At 44.8% G+C, this 16,209-nt stretch overlaps 1 protein-coding gene across 2 annotated transcripts; it reads left to right on the top strand.

Annotated features, from left to right (window-relative positions):
- The first annotated feature begins 4,578 nt into the window (after positions 1–4,578).
- On the top strand, positions 4,579–16,209 carry PRPH2 (peripherin 2). Of its 2 annotated transcripts, XM_072858286.1 has the most exons (4): positions 4,579–5,184; positions 7,955–8,201; positions 14,805–14,955; positions 16,006–16,209. In XM_072858286.1, exons 1-4 carry the CDS (start codon positions 4,604–4,606, stop codon positions 16,068–16,070), a joined length of 1,044 nt encoding a protein of 347 aa, XP_072714387.1. In that variant the 5' UTR covers positions 4,579–4,603; the 3' UTR covers positions 16,071–16,209. The 2 variants fall into 2 exon arrangements, with proteins under 2 accessions (XP_072714387.1, XP_072714386.1); XM_072858285.1 differs by lacking the exon at positions 16,006–16,209 and having other exon boundaries at positions 14,805–15,041.

Here is a 16,209-nt window from a genome sequence, read left to right on the forward strand (position 1 = left end):
TACTAAAAAGCCAATTTCATCACATACAAGGAAAGATATGAATAGCAAGAAAAAAAAATCTGTGCAACTTATGGAATTTCAGCATTTCCATTCACATTGTGATCTGATTTATCTGACTTACTTGAGGATCCATCTGTTGTGATGAGATGTTTTTCAGCAGTAATGACTATTGTGAGCCTTTTGTAAGCTTCTTTCAATTCCCAACATATTTCTTTCCTGTTTCTGCAAGTACAAACATTGATTTATAACTCATATTCTTTCAGCGGTGAACACTACACCATAGGCAATACAGCAATACAAATAAACACTCATAATGAGCGTCTCAGGGGTCAAAGAAAAACTGTGTTTTCTGAACATATTACCCACACTGCGGATAAGGACGGCTGAAATGCCAGGAACTACCCAGAGCAAAACCACGCTGAAACCCCGACAGTACGCCCCGGCGTAGTTTAGGAGCCACGGGGTCCGTCAGATCGCCCTTCCCAGGGCAGACTACAGCCCCAGAAGTGAATTTAACAACTTGCTTCTGTTTCCAGCCTCAGGACCTGCAGGCACCTCACATGCCACAACAATAGTAGCCTACCAAGTTACTTGTGTACATAGGAGGAAAAAAAAAGTCATAAATCAGACTTTTCTCCACCTGCTAATCGTACAATGCGGCGCAGCCATTTTATCACGTTGCTCCTCAGGAGTGTCCCTGTGCACACCACACAGTTACAAATGCAAGCCAAACCATAAACTAGAGGGCACAAACAAACCTCTTATCTCCACACAATAGCTTCCTATCATAGGGAAAACCAGATATCTTCATCCTCACAGTGAAACCTAACCACTTCTAAGGAAAGAAAAGAAAAAAGAACCCAAGAAAGCCACGTTTCATATCACAGAGCAGTGTGGAAGAAAGATTGGGCCAGGAAATTATTTTTATTACCAGCTAAGAGCACTTCCATAGTTTAGGCACATAGGATATACCTATATAAAGGGAATTTGCCTTTTATATCTCATACTCCTGAAGACAGAAGGATCATGGTTGGTCTAGGACTAGGCAGCAGACTGTATAGCACATACCATGTTTTTAATGTTTGCTTTGAAAACAACTTTTCCCTCCTTCCTAGCATTAGCTGGTAAGTTTGTGGGTTATGTTTAGGTTAGCAGGCATAGCTTTATGGAAAGGTGTTGATATTGTATTGTTATCCATAGAAATTATAATTTTTTAACTATTTTGAATTCGAACACATTCATGGTGAGTTCTAGCAGATCAATAATCATTTGAATATTTTATTCTACCATTTTATTCTCCAAAATGGCATATGAATTATGCACAACCTGCGAGGAGACCATTAACTCAAACATCCTTGCTGCAATTAGCTGTTGTCTGCTATGGATCAGTTTCGATATTTTCTATTTGAAGCAGAAAGCAGTAGTAAGTCTGCCCAATTAAAGGCGAATCCCAGACAAGATAAAGATTTGCAAGAAGAGCAGATGCCAGGCAAGACCAGTTTTCTTTTTTACGTTGTCTACACCCCAAAAAACTTCTCGATGATCCCCCATAACCTTCCTCTTCCTCAGGTTGCTCCGCTTGAGACAGCCCTCAGCTGATCAGTTTGTGCTGAAGCTCGCAGAGGGCTCGTCTGCTCCGTGTCGGGGAGAAGCGGGAAGCGTTAACTCCCCACTTTTAAAAGTGTTAATTTTGTGTTTTGAAGGAAGCATCAGAATATAGCATACGATTTAATGTCACCAATCCCCTTTAAAGCTTCCAGGCATGGTGAGTTGACTTGATAGGTGGGTAGTTTTTGCCACTGTAAGTCCCCAGCTGGTACTGAACTATTGAAAGTAATGAAATATTAACAGCAGGTTTCCAAACCTGGGTTGTTTTGCTTGTGTTGATTGCTCTCTGTGATGACTTTAAAGGTACCACGTGAAGTCTTAAAGGTGTAATTAGTACCTGAGTGCCCCTTCCTGAGCATCAGGTGAATCACTGATCATCTCCCAGAAAACACTAACTATTTAGGAGTGATTTATTAGGACCCCTCCTGTTACCTTTGTTTAAGGAGAGGAGTAAGACAGTAAATTTGGAGGGATCAATGAGCCCTGAAGCATATGCTGCCTGTTCTGTTTCACTATTTTTATTCCTGAATTAACAGGAAACACCCTAGTGTATACAACGACATGGTTTTGCTGCATCAGATTTAGCATGGACATCTGAATGTTAAATTATTCAGGCAGCGGGTATTCAGATTATCATCTGTACTCCTGAATACAAACTTCCCCATATCCAGAGCAGCACCAGGCTTACATCTGCTCTGGGCAGGTTTACTATTTCTTGTCCTACTAATTGCACTGCAGAACATATTTCACTGTATATCCTCGTGATCCACAGACCTGACAGAAAGTTCTTTTTCACTCTAACTAGCGTTTCACTCTGTCATCACTAACAAGAAAGGAAATAGTTTCAAGTTCATTTATCTAGAATTAACTTCAGGCTGTCAGATAAATACACCCCCCAAACTATCTCACGTTTCCTAGCTGAGCTAGGAGGAGTCCGTGAAATGTAGCTAGCTCCTGGAGGAGGCAGTGAAATGTAGTAACACGCGCTACGTGGTTATGGGATATTTTGCCGAGGAGCCAGGAGAGATGTTATTTCAGCGCTGTGGCTTATTGCACAAAACCATTTAACAGGCTCTCCCAAGAAACAGCACTTTTCATCCACTTCATGGCAAGCAGAGAGAATAGCCCCTGATGGAGAATTGCCTTCCTCCTTTCCTCTTACGCGCTCACCCTTCCCCTGCAAGGGCAGCAGCAATGCTAACAGCCAGGCCTGCTTTAAGAAAGTCCCCGTTACCAGCTGCTCTCCAGGTCACTGCGATAGCACCCTGGTGGGCCAGGAAAGGTCCATCACAAAAACCTTCTGTTCACTCAGCACAGGAAAAAGGAGCAGCTCGATAGCCCTTGGCTTTACTGAAGAGACCTCCAGCATCCCAGGATCTCAAACAGTAACTGAGCAGCATCCACAGTACCACACAGCAGCAGACTATCCAAATGCTATTTTTCGGTGCATTTTTTAAAATTATTCTTATTCTTTTTCACACTTGCCTTCCTTCTGGGCAGGTCCCTTCACCTTTCCCTCGGGGCTGGTGCACCACGCTGCTGGCAGCCACTAGAGGATGTCCCCAGGGCACTCGGGCAGCGGCGGGTCAGGCTGGCTCGGGTCGGGGCAAAGCCTCCCCATCCCTCTCCTGGGGCTGCTCCTTTCTCACCCGCGACATTAGCACCCATGCCCTCACACACCTGCAGGTTAATTTTGCATTGCTTGAGGTTGCCTGAGGTTAGTTTTGCATTGCCGTGGCAGGTGGTGAGCCAGCGCAGGGCTTTCCCCATAGCTCTGAACCTCTGCGGGGCGAGGGGGGAGCAGGAGGTGATCTTTCAAAGCAAGTAAAACTCCTAAAGCGCTGGAAAGAGCGAAAGCCCAGCATCCGTGCGTGCCTGAAGTGGCTGCGTGGCGTAAGGAGGAAGGCCACCGCAGAAGGAGGGGTTTCATCCCTCCCTTTCTGCCCGCTGCAGCATGAAAGCGCAGCTGGGCTGCAGGTCCCTCGGCAGACCCCGAGGACCCGGGAGTGCCTCCCTTGCACTGGCTGGTGGCAACGGCCCAAGGGTCCCTCCCCAGCCGCTGGGTCCCATTCCTCCCGGGTGTAAGGTCCCGGGTCTGCTTGGGCAGCCCCGCTCCCCTGCCTGGCCCGGTGATGATCCAGTAAGCTGCTCATGTCAGCTCGCTTTTTATAAAACCATCTCTAGATTTCAGGCTGGGGTTTATTTATTGAGTTTCTCTGAACTTTTCCTTTCTCCTTCCCTCCTGCCAAGGCCCAGAGATGGTACAAGCCCTGGAATTAAATAGAAAATGCCAAGCTTAGGTTTTTTAGGTCACTGCAAACTACACGCTTATCTGCTTCCAGAACACATAAGCCACAGGATGTCATCTTGGGTCAACACAGAAGGATAAAGACTGGAAAGGTGGTTTTGGCTGTAGATATGAATAAATCACGATCATGTAGGGGAAGTATATTTTTGTAGTCAAGCAGCCTTTTTTAATCTCAGAGCCCTCTTCCTTTTTCCTCAAAGGAGCCATATTCTTCTGACAACAAAGATCTTTTTACATCTCTGGGTTTTCACATGCTGCCCAGCAGCCGAAAGCACAAATCTACTAAATAGTAAAATGAGGGATTATTTCCACTCATCTGTTGACAGACATTTCTCCAAATTGGATCAAATGATTAAAGGTATTAGAATGACGTCTTGCAGATCCGGATCAAATCATTTGAAACCTTGAGACTGTTTCTCCTTTGCTTGGAAGCAACCACCAGAAATAGTTGTAGGTGCTAATTGCCCATTATTCTCCCTAATGTGAAATTGTTAATTTGGATCTTTGAATATTTTACTTGCTTGAATCCTAACCGGGGGAGCTCAAGATGGAAAGCCCGTGCAGTGGCTCGCTTCCCGCCGTGCTGTTCAGGGTCTCTTCCAACGCCTGAATGGTTCTTCCTCAAGTCGCTTACGCCAAGAAGAGGGGTCCAGGCTGTGAAATCTTCCAACATCTCACATTACGAAGATGGCACTGCTGAAAGTCAAATTCAACCAGAAGAAACGGGTAAAACTAGCCCAGGGACTATGGCTCATGAACTGGTTTTCAGTGTTTGCTGGAATCCTTGTTTTTAGCATGGGGTTGTTCCTCAAAATTGAACTCCGGAAGCGAAGCGAAGTGATGGACAATTCTGAAAGCCACTTTGTGCCCAATTCTTTGATATTGATGGGTATATTATCCTGCGCCTTCAATGGTTTTGCTGGCAAAATTTGTTACGATTCTCTGGATCCCGCTAAATTTGCCAAGTGGAAGCCTTTGCTGAAACCTTACCTGGCACTATGTTTCTTCTTTAACATACTCATTTTTTTCGTTGCTCTGATTTGCTTTCTCATGCGGGGCTCTCTGGAGAGCACACTGGCCCAGGGGCTCAAGAACGGCATGAAGTTCTACCGGGACACAGACACCCCCGGAAGATGCTTCATGAAGAAGACTATCGACATGCTCCAAATTGAGTTCAAATGCTGTGGGAACAATGGCTTCAAAGATTGGTTCGAAATTCAGTGGATCAGCAATAGGTATCTGGACTTCAGCTCCAAAGAAGTGAAAGAGTAAGTGACTTTGTGGGGTTTGTATCGCGTAGCATTGTTCTTTGATCAGTATTATATTAAAGAAATGTACATCACAACAGGCACTGTCTGGAGGGGGGTTTGTGTAGAAAGGGTATTTTCTCTGCTCTTGATTATAAGCACCCCAAACATTCAGCTAGATTGCTTCCTCCCCTGTCAAATTCCTCTAACGTTATCCAGAGCATAAAATATAAAGCACCAAAATACAATTCTCACTCTTATGCAGTGTGATGTAAACAGACTTAAAATAATATTTTTTATGGTCTTTTACCTCTTCATAAACCCATTATTACCCCACACGTACCTACTCCCAAAATCAACAGGAAAGTATCAGAACTTCACTATTCCTAAAGCAGATTTCAATGCTACTTATTAAGTTTCTAAAAAAAGACTTCCCTGGATATATACTGCTGACACCACTTTTAAAACTCCACTTTAGATATTGGCAATTAATCAGTCTCATGGAAACAAATAGAAACAGTAACGCTTTACCAATGACTCATGTATTTTAAATCCTTAAGATTTAGAATTTTATTTTCATATTCACTCAATGGATTGCTTCAGCACTGTGACAATATTGAGCCGTCAACACCCGTTGATGTTCCTAGCTTTACACAGTGTCCCTTGTAGCCAAATGCATTTTATGTTCTCTCCTGTATAAAAACACGTTCAACATATATACTTGTGCCTAATTTTTTTAAACCTCACATGAAAACAGCACTAGTTTCCTCTGTACAAAGCAGAGCAGATTGTTGACCAGAAGAACCTTGATGGCTCTGATGTCAGTGCCCAAAGAGGCAGTAATCTCAAAATCAGGTTAGGCGCAGTAAGCGCAAGTAAAAAATAAACATGAGAACAAATGAACTTTTGAAATTAAAAAATGAGCACTGAGCATAAATACCCACAACCTTTTAAAAAATTAAGCATCGGGGGAAGAGATCGTTATTCAGAGTTCTCTGGGAACAGAATTCGTTAATGTTCATACTCTGTGGTTGCACAAAGGGTCTTGTAAACTGGAAGCAATCTGCCTTTTAAATATACTGCCTATGTTAAAAATGTCTGAAGTAATTTTGAAAAAAGCTTTGTGTATCTCCTGGGATCCCTGCCTGACTGTGTAAATGGTATTTCACTTGTGTGTCTCTCTGCGTATTGTTTTGACTTGTTGGGTCGTCTGGTTGTTTTTGCAATTCTGAACTAGGACTTTATAGTGAGAACTGTTACAGGCTTAACCTATTGCACTGTGGGGTTATAACAAATACATTCGCTATTTAATAAGGGAGTATTTGCATTGCAAAGGTATGCCCATGGGTATAAATAACTACTTGAAAACATAGTAAGTTCACCTTGACAGCATTATATGGAGATTTGAGAGCTGTAACTTAATCCAGCAGCAGTGGAAGGGCAAAGCACATAGGGAAAACAAGGTTATATTGTCCTTAATAAACGGTGTCTTGTTTGGGACTGAGACTCAGGGCAATTTCTTTGTACTACTGAGGCAGGAAATAGGGCACTGAAAATCCACAAATGGATATTAATGAGTGAATTCGAGGTTTGAACTACACAGTGGTGCACAATCTCTGCTCACATTCCTGGTGGGATATTCTGGCCCCTTTGAAGTCAACAGCAAAGTTCTCCTTAATTCTAGGGAAGGTGGGAGTCCGTCCCCCACCATATGATTTTTATATTATTTGTAGAGCGAAGGCCTGATCCAATCTCTCTGAAACTGGTGGAACTTTTACACATCAATGGGAATTAGACCCAACTCAGAGCACACTTTACATCTAGAGACAAAACCTCAACTGCATTTGGTGTTTAGATATATTTAGGTCATGACTGCAAAGTGGAATTTTGCTTCACCAGGCTGTTGCAATCACCTCTCTCTTTATGACACAACTTTGAAATATCCACATAGAAAGCTACACGTGACTCTCGGAATTTTTCACCTTTCTAGATCACTGGGGCTCTCCATTCTGTCATTTTCTAAGCAAAATGGCATTTGTTAGAGTTGCAGTCCTCTTATTATAGTCTTTTTTTGCGGTGCGAGTGGAACTATTTGCCTTCTAAGTATCTCTCATCTAAACACCTCATAAGGCACCAGACTAAATGGATGTTTATGGAGAGCAACCACAGTGTCAAATGAACAATAGCCGGGGAGCTCCTGCAAGGACTTCAGAAATTTTTCAACATCCTGTTGCTGAAGCACATTTCATGTTTTAAATACTGGCTACCTTCCCAAGCCAAGAATAAATGCATAACCCCTTCCTGGAGCGATTATCGTCAAAGAGAAGCTATTAGGTTTGCTGCATCAATGGTCTAGCTGGATATGGTGGGTCCTAAGGCTGTTGTGGGTCCTTTTCCAAGCTCAGGTCACGTCCAGCATCTCCCTTTCACCCTAACTATGCTGTGAGCACTCTTTTCTGACTGCCCCTCCTGCAACTTCTCTCTGCCATTTCCTTTTCTTAAAAATGAATTTCTTTGAAGAAGTGACCTGAGAGGGCGTGTTTCCATCATGAAGAGTTAATTATAGACTCAGTGTAGCCTTGACATAGAAAAGGATTTCAGAGAGGAAAAACACGCAGGACAAACGCCGCTACATAAACAGGGGATGCGGAGAAATGGCACGGCCGGCAGGCATTGCCAAGCCACGTTGCCTTTGCTTTCCTTCCTCGTGCAAGTTTGCTCCAGTATATCTCTGTGTGTGTGTGTGTGTGTGTGTGTGTGTACTCACGCTCCCTTCTGCCCTTGTCCGTAGCCGGATCAAAAGCAACGTGGATGGAAGGTACTTGGTGGACGGCGTCCCTTTCAGCTGCTGCAACCCCAGCTCCCCGAGACCCTGCATCCAGTACCAGGTCACCAACAACTCGGCGCACTACAGCTACGACTACCAAACAGAGGAGCTCAACCTCTGGCGCCGTGGCTGCCGGGAAGCCCTCCTGCACTACTACAGCAGCATGATGAGCTCCATGGGTGTCGTCGTCCTCCTCGTCTGGCTTTTTGAGGTAACCCTCTCCCCTCAGCCCTGCTTTGCTGAAGCGCCAGCTCCAGAGGGGCAGAGCGTTTTTCAGCATGGACTTTTGAGTTAAAGATCAGATCTATTTAAAATAAATTGTCCGCCGCCATTCTTTGGCTGAGAAAACACCTAATGGTGAACATCTGCATAAGGTCTGAAAGGTCCCAGGCGGGAGGCACGGCTGGGAAGCATGGAGTGGGTGTTAGATTACAGACTCCCCCTTCAGAGCAAGGGGCCAGAGCCTCGGGTATCCCAGAGCAAGAAGGAAAAAGGGACCGATTTTCTGCCAAATGCAGGGTGCCAAGCAGAGAAGAGGTGAGAGGGCTCAGTTGTCCAGATGCATTAATTTTACTTGTCTCACCGTTAGTGGGGAATGAAAAGTACACAAAGAAGTGCATCAGAAAGAGAGGGCGGTAATTTGTGGGACAGAAAGTGCAATTAAGAGGTTTATGTGCTAATGAAAATACGACCTAGAGCCATGCACAGTGTCCAGCTTCAGGGCAGCATTTGGTTTAAGGTCCTTCATCAGCTCCATCAATGGTTTTGGTCACAAGAAGCGGCTTAGGTGAAGCAGATGGATTAATTTTATTTTATTTTGCTTCCTGAAGCCACTGTGCATATGCAAACAGGTGCAGATACTGCCCAGTGCAGGTGTTTGTGGGCACCATAACCTGAAGTGCAGCTTTGCTGCTAAAATACTGTTCATTCAATGCAAGGAAAACATGTCCTTCTGCCTCTGGAAGATGGCCGATTTTCTAGCCGGGGTGTTCAATCAGTACGAATACACAGGGAGCATGGGCTGGCAGTGGCACGAGGGCTGGCACGTGAGGCGCGGGATGCAGAGGCAGGGCAGGACGGGATGGCGAAAGGGGAGGGTGCAGCTCACTGCGCGACACGGAGTGCAGCAGACCCTTTCTAACCCTTGAAATGCTGCTGCAAATGGCATTGCCTATTTTGAATGATTCAGCCAGCTTTTTAAAAATTTAGGTAAGCGCAAAGTAAAAAAAGATGCATTAAATTTGATACAAGCACTGGGCAACACCCTTCCAGGAATGACGATACTTTTTAGAAAATAAACACCTACCCAAATAATCTGTGAACTGAAAAAAAAATCATAAAGTTGCTTCATGTTGTGTTATTTTAAAAATAACTACTCCGCACGGCTGAGAAAGGTACTACCTCCCTGTACCACCGTTATTCTGGGAAGACAAGAAAGAGGAGCTCGTGTCTCAGCCCAAATTCAAATGAAGGGTTCTTGAAGAGAGAGGAATTTCAGCTGTATATGAAAATCAGAAGGAAATTCAAAAACTCAGGGGAAAAATGCACAGAAGTACTAATGCCAGCTGTGAAAAATCATGACTAGGAACCTGCAACATACCTCTGCTGACTTGTAGGAGATTAATGGCAGCGATAGGTTAACATTAATAGCAGCGATAAAAATACAGTATTTTATTTCTAACTCTTCAAAGTACACCCGGGTAGTATTTTCAATCTGTGGTGTAATGAGAAATACGATCTTCTCTTTTTCTCTTTGTCTTTTTCAAAATAAAAGGTGATATTTTTCTCAGGTAATCAGAGGACTCTCAGGGCAAAGCTTTAAAGAAATATCACAATCCTGGGTGATATTAATTGGCCCTCCTGAATATTTATGACTTGCCTGATATTCTGCCATAAAGGGTCCAGATTTGGGTCTCAAACTCCCTCTGGGTTTAAGATAAACTTTGAAGGGAGGAAGCAAAGCAGGAAGCAGACATTAATTTAGTCTCCCTTGAAATATAACCACTTTCTTTAAATTGCAGTCAGGGTAGGAAACAATTTTATACTGAGTAGGAGCACAGCAGAGGTCCCAACTCCTGGCCAAGGTAAGATTTCGGACTGAGCAGGGTGCGACCCAGCTGGGAGTTAGCGTGCTGGCTCTGCGCTTCTCATTTTCCCTTGGACCAGCTTGCTGAGAAGTTACAGAAAAGCGCAAAAGCAAAGGAGCGCCCTGGTTTGCTTTGCGCCTGGAGCCCCTGCAAACTGGGGCCAGCAGCACGGCCACACCAGCTCCCCAGCAAAGCCCTTCTGGGGGCCGGTGGAGGACTCTTCCAGCTGGGTTGGTGGTATTGGCCTGTGGGAAGTGGGGCACAGCACGGAGGGAAACACTAATCACAGCTGCTACTTTGAGCTGTAGAAAAACGTAACGTGCCAATCGGGTGCAGGGACCTCAGGGAAGGCCATTTAGGTTTAATGCTTCTATATTAGGTACAAGGAAGAATGAACCTATTTTGAAGTATTAAAACTTCTATTTGAAAAAAATGCAGCGTGTCATATTTTCTGGAACTCTATTATTATCCACATTTACTAGCAAAAGTGAGTCAGACTCAGACTGCATTTACTAGCAGACATTTACTAGCAGACATTACAGACATTTACTAGCAGAAGTGACAACTGGTCATGAGGGTGACAAAAAAAGATCACACCCTGCTCTAGCTAAGCCGCCTCAGGCTAAACCCTGGCAAACAGATGGGCTTCGCTGCAGAAGGTCAAGCAGAGCAAGCCTGGCTGTCTTCTTGACCTGCCTCAGCCAGCGAAGAGGAAGTGGGGGGTTCAAGGGTGCCCCGAATAGAGCATTTCAAAAGGAAGGGAGGGCAACAGCTGGTTCCTGAGATGCTCTAGGTCCTCCACCTGTATAAACATGTGGCTCTTGATAGTCACAGCTACTGCGATGGCTGAGACCCTGAGATTCATCTCACATATGGTGCCACAGAGGGAGCCCAGAGCTGAGCTCCAGGAGGTGGGAACCCAGGAGAGCGATGAGACACGAGCGGGAGGTGCATTGCACATCGTGCACCAGAGAGTAAACTCTCTGATGCATTCAACACTAGGAGCGAACTCCTGATAGCCTTCAAACCAGCCCACAGGCAGCAGGGGAACAGGGACCCTCCGGAAGGACACAGTTTGCTCTGCCGGTGCAAATCAAGGGGCTGAGCACGCCGTGGTGCAGGTGGATGCACCAGCCCAGCCTGGCCATACCCAGCCCTGGAGAATCACTGCAGCCTTGTTCTTCCTGCCACTTTAAAGTTGCTGTAAAATGACAAGAGCTTTCATGACAGTTTGTCCATTGGGCAGGGGAAAGCATCACTCAGTGACTCTGGGCTCGCTTTGGGACCCTGATGCCCAGGCCTTCTCTGCTGGATTGTGATTAAGCAGAGATCTGCAACTCAAAGCCACAGGCTGGTTGAGGTTGGAAGGGACTCTGGACGTCATCTAGTCCAACCCCTCCTGCTCAAGCAGGGTCGCATGGAGCTGGTTGCACAGCACCGTGTCCAGGCGGCTTTTGAATATCTCCAAGGAGGGAGACTCTACTTCTCTGGGCAACCTGTGCCAGTGCTCAGTCACCCTCAGAGTGAAAAAGTGTTTCCTGATGTTCAGACAGAAGCTCTTACATTTGTGCCCATGGCCTCTTGTCCAGTCACTGGGCACCACTGAAAAGAGCCTGGCTCCATCTTCTTTGCGCTCTCCCTTCAGGTATTTGTACGCACTGATGAGATCGCCCTGAGCGTTCTCTTCTCCAGGCTGAGCAGTCCCACTTCTCTCAGCCTTTCTCATAGGAGAGGTGCTCCAGTCCCTTCATCATCTCAGTGGCCCTTCGTTGGACTCTCTCCAGTATGTCCATGTCTCTCTTGTACTGGGGAGCCCAGAACTGGACACAGCATTCCAACTGTGGCCTCACCAGTGCTGAGCAGAGGGGAAGGATCACCTCCCTCGACCTGCTGGCAATACTTTGTCTAATGCAGCCCAGGATACCATTAGCCTTCTTCGCCGCAAGGGCACATTGCTGCCTCACGTTCAACTTTGTGTCCACCAAGACGCCCAGGCCCTTTACCGCTGAGCTGCTTTCAGCTCGTCATCCCCCAGCACATACTGGTGCATGGGGTTGTCCTTCCCTGGTGCGGGACTTTGCACTTCTCCTTGTTGAACCTCCTGTCAGTCCATGTCTCCAGCCTGTCTAGGTTCCTCAAAGTACCTCTACAAAGCTGAAGCATGCTGAGGCATTAACATACATTTTTGAGGCAGCAGACACATCCAGCTGCCTTCCATAATTTTGCTGATAATATGATCTATGCATTGCATGCAGCTCGACGTGTCCTGGCCAGGACTTGCAAATGAAGAGATGGGGGCTATTGAAAAGCTGCCTGCATTAAAGGTTCTGGGTAAATAATTTACAGCATAAATAACTTCAGCTAAACTGATAGTCCAAGGCTCTATGCTATCATATAGGAGATAGGCTAACTTGCCAGATAGTTGTCTTCAACTTCCTGGACTCTCTTCTCATCCAGCACAGAAGGCAGGCTCAGGTCAGAGGAGAGCCCGAACGTTTTGCACTGCTTTTAGCAAATCTCAACCCCAGGGGACCCAAAATCTTTCTGAGCAAGATTTATAAGAAAATGAACTGAGAGCAAATTTTAGAAAGAATGAACATTAAGAAAATTAAACTAAGAGAAATTGTCACAGAATCTCCTCTGAGGGCAGGTCAGCTGCTCCCTTCTGCACAAGCACCTTCCTTTTTTAAAGCATGGCCATATTTAGTGACTTAGAGCCATCCAGGAAGCCTGTAAGTACAGCTAATTCTGCTGTCAAATAGTGGGACTTAGTAAATCAGCCACAAAAATAAGCTCCTGCTGACATACAGCGAGGAAGCACAAGTAGAGAGCAATGGGGAGGCCATCTTTTGCATCCAGTCCTATTAATCTTTATTTGCAACAGCCATTAATAGGAAAGATATTAGTCCCATGACTGAAAGCAGCAAAACTGGGGCTCAGATTGAAAGGAAGATGTCCAAGGTTTTAAATCCCAAGACTAGTGTGATGGGATTTGTCACTTCTTGTGACCTTTATAGAATAGCGTTTCAATGATTTAATGCATCATAGTATTGGGTAGATCCACAACAAAATGATGCTATTTCCAGATTCAGGGCCATTAGAACCTTCTTTGAGGACCAAGGTGTTGCAAGTCATGTGTTCCTATGTTGAACAGGATGAAAATTTGCCTTTGCATGTGGAAGTAGTTGATGAAGCTTGTTTGTTTGACCAATACTTTTCCCTTTCTGGTCTCGAGTGAAGGCAGAGAAACATCAACGTCTGAAAATTTCGAGGGTAACCAATGGTTACCCTTTAGTCTTCCAAGAGTTTGGAGACACTGATCATATACAAGCAGGATGACCAGGGTAGATAGGCTAATGAATGGTCCACAGAAGCACATGCTTGTGCAGGCCCAGGAGTCCAAAAACCAAATGTGAATTTTGCACTTGGCCACGCTATGTGGCTGAATCCCAGCTTCAAATCTGCCCAGCCACCCAATGCTGTAATCCTGCATGACAGCTTGCGAGCTTCCTCCATCTCCAGCTCAACAGCTCCAACAGCGAGCAGCACCTTGCAGGTCTGGGGCAGCTCTCCCTGGGCCTCAGCTGTGCCACCAGGTAAGCAAGGCACAGGGATGCCGACCTCCTTAACCATTATGGGTTAGGAAGACCAGAGGTAATCACTTCCTTGGGAATTTGGAGAGGATAACAGAGCCATCATACTTCCCTCACAGAACAAATCCTAGGAGGTCGTTCACAACAACCAGTGGTCTCGCTCTTCGCTTTACCTAGCACATGAAAGACTAAACTAGTCTTTTGCTTCCCTGCCCACCTGCTCTACCACCTCATCAAGCTGGCTCTTCTGGGCCCTGTCTTTTCTTTCTTTCTCGACTTCACACATCAATCACTTTTCTTCATAAGCACCACAATGGTGGAAGTCATATTGTTCTGAACAGTGTCAGAAGGCAGGAGGCTGGCTAAAAACATTCTCTCCGGAGGCAGGTTTGGGGTGCCGCTGGTGTCAGGGGTGTTACAGCAGCATAGTACAGTAGAAAGAGTCTCAGTCAGGGCTGCTGGGACTGGTAAATACTTTATCAGAAATAGAAATTTGTCTTAGATGGAACCAGTGAGAGATACAGATCAGTTCCTGCCTTCGTTTCCTTGTTTGCACATACCTATATAAAAACAAAACCGGAATTTGAAGTAGACAAGCTGATGGCTCAAATCCTAACGCTGCTCTGTTCTGCACAGATGCTGATTCATGAATATCTATCTCCTTGATCAGATTAATATACTTGCCAAACACATTAAGGTCAATGTGAAGTAAAAGTATTTGGAGTTAAAATTAAGCGGATGGTGGCAGAGCCTGTTGTTGCACATATAAACAGCTTTACGTACATCTAACGCACAGGAGCAGAGGTTTCATTAAAATCTCTCAGGAGGCACCTACCCTGTGACGGTGTACGTGGAATATTTCAGACCTCCACCCTCTCCTTTCCTACTCGTGAAGGGAGGTTTTCCTCCTGCCAGCTCCCCCTCACCCCAGCTGGCCATCCCAGGGGGGAAAGCTGCTCAGGATCTCCTCTTGTTTGGAGGATTCCCGCAGCCCTTAAGCTGTATCTGTTCGGTGCTTTTGGCATTTTGTTCATGCCATCAGCCCAGGCTGCTGATAGCAGAGGAGGGTGAAGACGTGGAGAAGGGTATAAAGGTTTGCCTGACGCTCTCTGCCTTTTCCATTGCGTGGCACAGATGTCTGTGATGGTTGGCTTGCGTCTTCTGCACACCTCTCTGGAAAGCATCGCAAATCCTGAAGACCCTGAGTGTGAAAGCGAAGGCTGGATCCTGGAGAACAGCCTGAAGGACACTTTGAAGTCCATGCTGGAGAGTTTGAAAAAGATTGGTAAGTTCAATCAGGTGGAAGCAGACACCGAAGGGGCCGAAGGAGAGGAAGGTGGGAAGACTCCAGCCATCACAACAGTCAGTTGAGCTTCTAATTGATGTGGACTTTTTATCAGAGAGGAATTAAAAAACTGAGATCTGTGAATATTTACGTTTTAAAAGCTATGTATCAACCATCACAATACACATTTCTACGCATGATTTTTTTTTGTATATGGGAGTATACAACATAGTGCACCTTGGGATAATACACTTATCCACAATGTGAGTACACCATATTCATAACTTCTGGGGAAAATGACCCCACTAGGACTTGCAATATTCACGTGTTCCCTTATCAGGGACAGTTAGTTTAAAAAAAATAATAATGCTGGCATCACATGGTGATCTGGTCCATCTTATTTTGAAATTAAAAGGGGAATTTGAAAAGTTAATATTTTTTGCTCAAGTTGTTTTATCAGCATACTTTATGTACTTCAACTTTTAAAGACACAGATTGGTTTTCTGGGGAGTAACATGTTAGAAGTCAAAGGAAGAAGGAGTTCCAGAATTGTATATAACTTAGTATACAGGTATTTTGACAAACCTCTCATATAATGTGATCTTTGTTAATGTGCTAAGCAATGGTATTTTCTGCTGTATTCTTAAGATGTACATAGAACAAAATGCAAACTTATGCTGAGAATTTATGTACTAAGCAAAAATTGTAATTTAATGAAACAGCACAAGTATAATGGAAACAACATTAAGGTAAGATTTACGAGTTTTGTTTCTCAGGGGTTTTTTTCAGCCTGTGTAACTTGAATGAGTGTGTTGTAGACTTATGCTTCACCTTGTATTTAAACAAGCAGAAGCTTAGAAGATTCCTCTTGTAGTGGGTGGAATCAATGCTATGAGCATGTGCCAGTTACAGTTATTCTGGACATTTTAAAAAGTATGTAATCTCATAGCTTGCTCCAGAATATTCAAGCCCAACTATTTTTAAGACAAGGGGGGAAAAAAAAAAAAGGCTACTTAGAACTAACACTTGAAATGTTTTCCAGGGTCCTAGCAAATGGATACACCATTCATGTGCAAGTACGTCAAGCCTCAAACTTTGAGGCCAGGGAAAAGTAAGTTTAAATCAGTCCCCAGTGTGCAAGTTTTGCAAGTTTTATTTTTCTTTATCAGTGATAGGGTACCCTTCATTATATCTTTTAAGTCAAAATGAAGGCACGTTTTGCATATGCTGCATCTTTCCAAACATACTGTCAGA

The sequence above is a fragment of the Ciconia boyciana genome, chromosome 3, assembly GCF_034638445.1.
Source record: "Ciconia boyciana chromosome 3, ASM3463844v1, whole genome shotgun sequence".
In the NCBI taxonomy this organism is placed as follows: domain Eukaryota; kingdom Metazoa; phylum Chordata; class Aves; order Ciconiiformes; family Ciconiidae; genus Ciconia; species Ciconia boyciana.

Excerpts from the sequence above, each read along its gene's own strand:
- PRPH2 (XM_072858285.1), top strand. The coding sequence starts at position 4,604 with ATGGCACTGCTGAAAGTCAAATTCAACCAGAAGAAACGGGTAAAACTA. Across the intron at positions 5,185-7,954 it reads AGCTCCAAAGAAGTGAAAGA|CCGGATCAAAAGCAACGTGG; the intron begins GTAAGTGACTTT and ends CCTTGTCCGTAG. Across the intron at positions 8,202-14,804 it reads TCCTCGTCTGGCTTTTTGAG|ATGTCTGTGATGGTTGGCTT; the intron begins GTAACCCTCTCC and ends TGCGTGGCACAG.